A 2,340-nucleotide genomic window follows, 5' to 3' on the forward strand; every position below is an offset into this window, starting at 1 on the left:
CCATATCCACCCTATATTTGGATCGGATATGAGGGGTGCTGGTCCGCCAGGTCGTTTGAGGCCTGTTTGAGAAGTCCGTCCGGACAAAAAAATCATGACCGGCCAATGATCGGGCGGGCGTCCGGGCATTTGAGAAGGATTTGGGGCGGCCTGCTGTAGATGCTCTTATGCTAAAGCTTCTAGATGAACAGCACGTGAAATACAGTAGTACCAAGAAGCTGCTTTGAAGTCACACTCAGTTGAGCCCTGCCTTATTTAAAGTTTCTAGATGAACAGTATGCATCCACATGCTTACGCTGACATGGAAGGGACCACGTGTAAACCGCAGTTCCATCCATGAATACTCTGTTTTACTACCATGCATGCTCTGTTTTTGTCGTCAAAATGGACAAAAATGGCCCTATCTGAAACTTCAACCCAAAATGACCTCAATCTAAAAATATTTCATGAAATGGCCCCTTCTGCATGACGCCCGGGGCTAGGGTGCCATGCTAGATAGCATGACGCTCCGGCTTAGGGCGTCATGCTATTTGGCATGGCGCCCTACTCCGGGGCGTCATGCTACATGTCGCTACCACGGCGCCTTAGCCCGGGGCGTCATGCTCTTCAGCATGGCGCCCTAGCCGCGGGCGTCATGCAAAAGAGGGCCATTTCGTAAAATATTTTCAGATTGGAGTCATTTTGTGTTGAAGTTTCAGATAAGGGTCAGTTTTGTTCATTTTCACGTTTTTGTCAAACACACGGGAAGAATACCGAGCTTTTCCAGTCAGAAGACACACCATCCTGTTATCTTGTAGACTGTAGTTGGACCATTCGACTTTTCACACAGATAGTTATGAACGCAGCCATGGAGAAGTTTGCCTTGACAATGACACTAAGCATACCAAATTGTTTGAACAGCTTAATCAGGATTGATTTCTACAATTCTTACAACAAGTTACTACAGTGCAATTCATGAGCAGTGCCACTGCTTCGTAGCAGCACCTGCTGAGAGAGAGAGAGAGAGAGAGAGAGAGAGAGAGAGAGAGAGAGCAGACGGTCATCTTGAGAAACCTCGCTTCACATCGATCGATCGATCGATCAACATGATGTGGTACATGCACCTGTGCTGGTCGACGGCTGCAGGAAAAATCCCAGCCTTCGTACGGATGCCGGTTGCGACCGCCTGGGCAGCTAGGCGCGCGCGGGCGGCGCCTGCAGGTGCGCGGTGGAGGAGTGGAGCATGGTGGTGAGCTCCTTGGACGCGACGATGGACTTGTAGATCTCCATCACCAGCCGCTGCTCGAACTCGGACGTCCGCGCCGCCGTCGCCGAGGGCAGCTGCTTCCGCCGCGGCACGCGCCTGGCCCAGATCCCCTCGGGCCCGCCGCCGGGCAGCGCCGTGGCCGACGCCTTCCGGGCCACGGCCAGCATGCCGCCCACGTACGCGTCCCGCGCCCGCGCCAGCAGCCTCCTCGGCGCCGTTACGATCGCGCGGACGGCGCGCGCGCGCCGGATGAGAAGCCCGCGCAGCCGCACGCGCCACCCGACGCGCCGCGCGCCGGAGCCGCCGAGGCGCTGCGTGCCCTGGGACCTGCTGCCGCCGCCCTCGCCGGCCTCCAGGCGCTGGTACTTGCGCCGGCGCCAGTGCGCGCGCACGCCCTTGGTGAACCCGATCGGGAACGCCTCCACCTCCATGGCCGGGCCGGCTCGTGCGTTGCGTGTTTGCTCGGCGGCGAGGTGGGGGTGCGGCGCGCTCTGGCTGGCGTGCTGCTTGACCGGAGAATCGATCGAGTTTGGTGCAGCTTTGCTTGTGTTTAGCTTGCGTAGGTGCTGGGTGAAATGGGAGTTTGGTGGTGGATGGAGCAAAGTGCGATGCCGGCTCGCGTCTTTTATGCAGGGGCGGGGGGCTACGGCCGTGGTTGGTGGGGGTTGTGTGTGCGACTGGTGGTGACCGGTGACAAAATCATGGGGATTTGATGCCGTTTTCGCATGCGGCAGTGGCCACGTTGAATTCACTCGTCGACGCCGTGGTTGGTGACTTGGTGGTGCGTGCGCTGGTGTGGATAGCCCAAGGTCGTTTTCTTTCTTTCGTTCATTGATTCGCCTCGATCATGCGTACGTGCATGGCGTGGTGGCCAGCATAATATCACTGGTAAATGCAGCATGTTACCATGTGTTCAACGTCTAGAAGGCGGCCGGAACCGGTGGCAGCCTGGATGGATGACTAAACTGGTTGGTTGAAGATTCCGTTGCTTCACATTTTTATGCACTTGTGTGTGTTGATTTGACCGCTGACCGGTGGAGCTTGCTTGGCGGCAACTATTTCTCAGTCGCCTAACTTTTTTTATTTATTTCAAT

At 56.3% G+C, this 2,340-nt stretch overlaps 1 protein-coding gene across 1 annotated transcript; it reads right to left on the bottom strand.

The window, feature by feature from the left end:
* Nucleotides 1–848: 848 nt before the first annotated feature.
* On the bottom strand, nucleotides 849–1,854 carry LOC123177334 (uncharacterized). The gene has a single exon (XM_044591149.1). It carries the CDS (start codon nucleotides 1,675–1,677, stop codon nucleotides 1,174–1,176), a length of 504 nt encoding a protein of 167 aa, XP_044447084.1. The 5' UTR covers nucleotides 1,678–1,854; the 3' UTR covers nucleotides 849–1,173.
* Nucleotides 1,855–2,340: the final 486 nt, after the last annotated feature.

Source organism: Triticum aestivum, chromosome 1D (genome assembly GCF_018294505.1).
Source record: "Triticum aestivum cultivar Chinese Spring chromosome 1D, IWGSC CS RefSeq v2.1, whole genome shotgun sequence".
Taxonomy (NCBI): Eukaryota; Viridiplantae; Streptophyta; class Magnoliopsida; order Poales; family Poaceae; genus Triticum; species Triticum aestivum.

Excerpts from the sequence above, each read along its gene's own strand:
- LOC123177334 (XM_044591149.1), bottom strand. The coding sequence starts at position 1,677 with ATGGAGGTGGAGGCGTTCCCGATCGGGTTCACCAAGGGCGTGCGCGCG.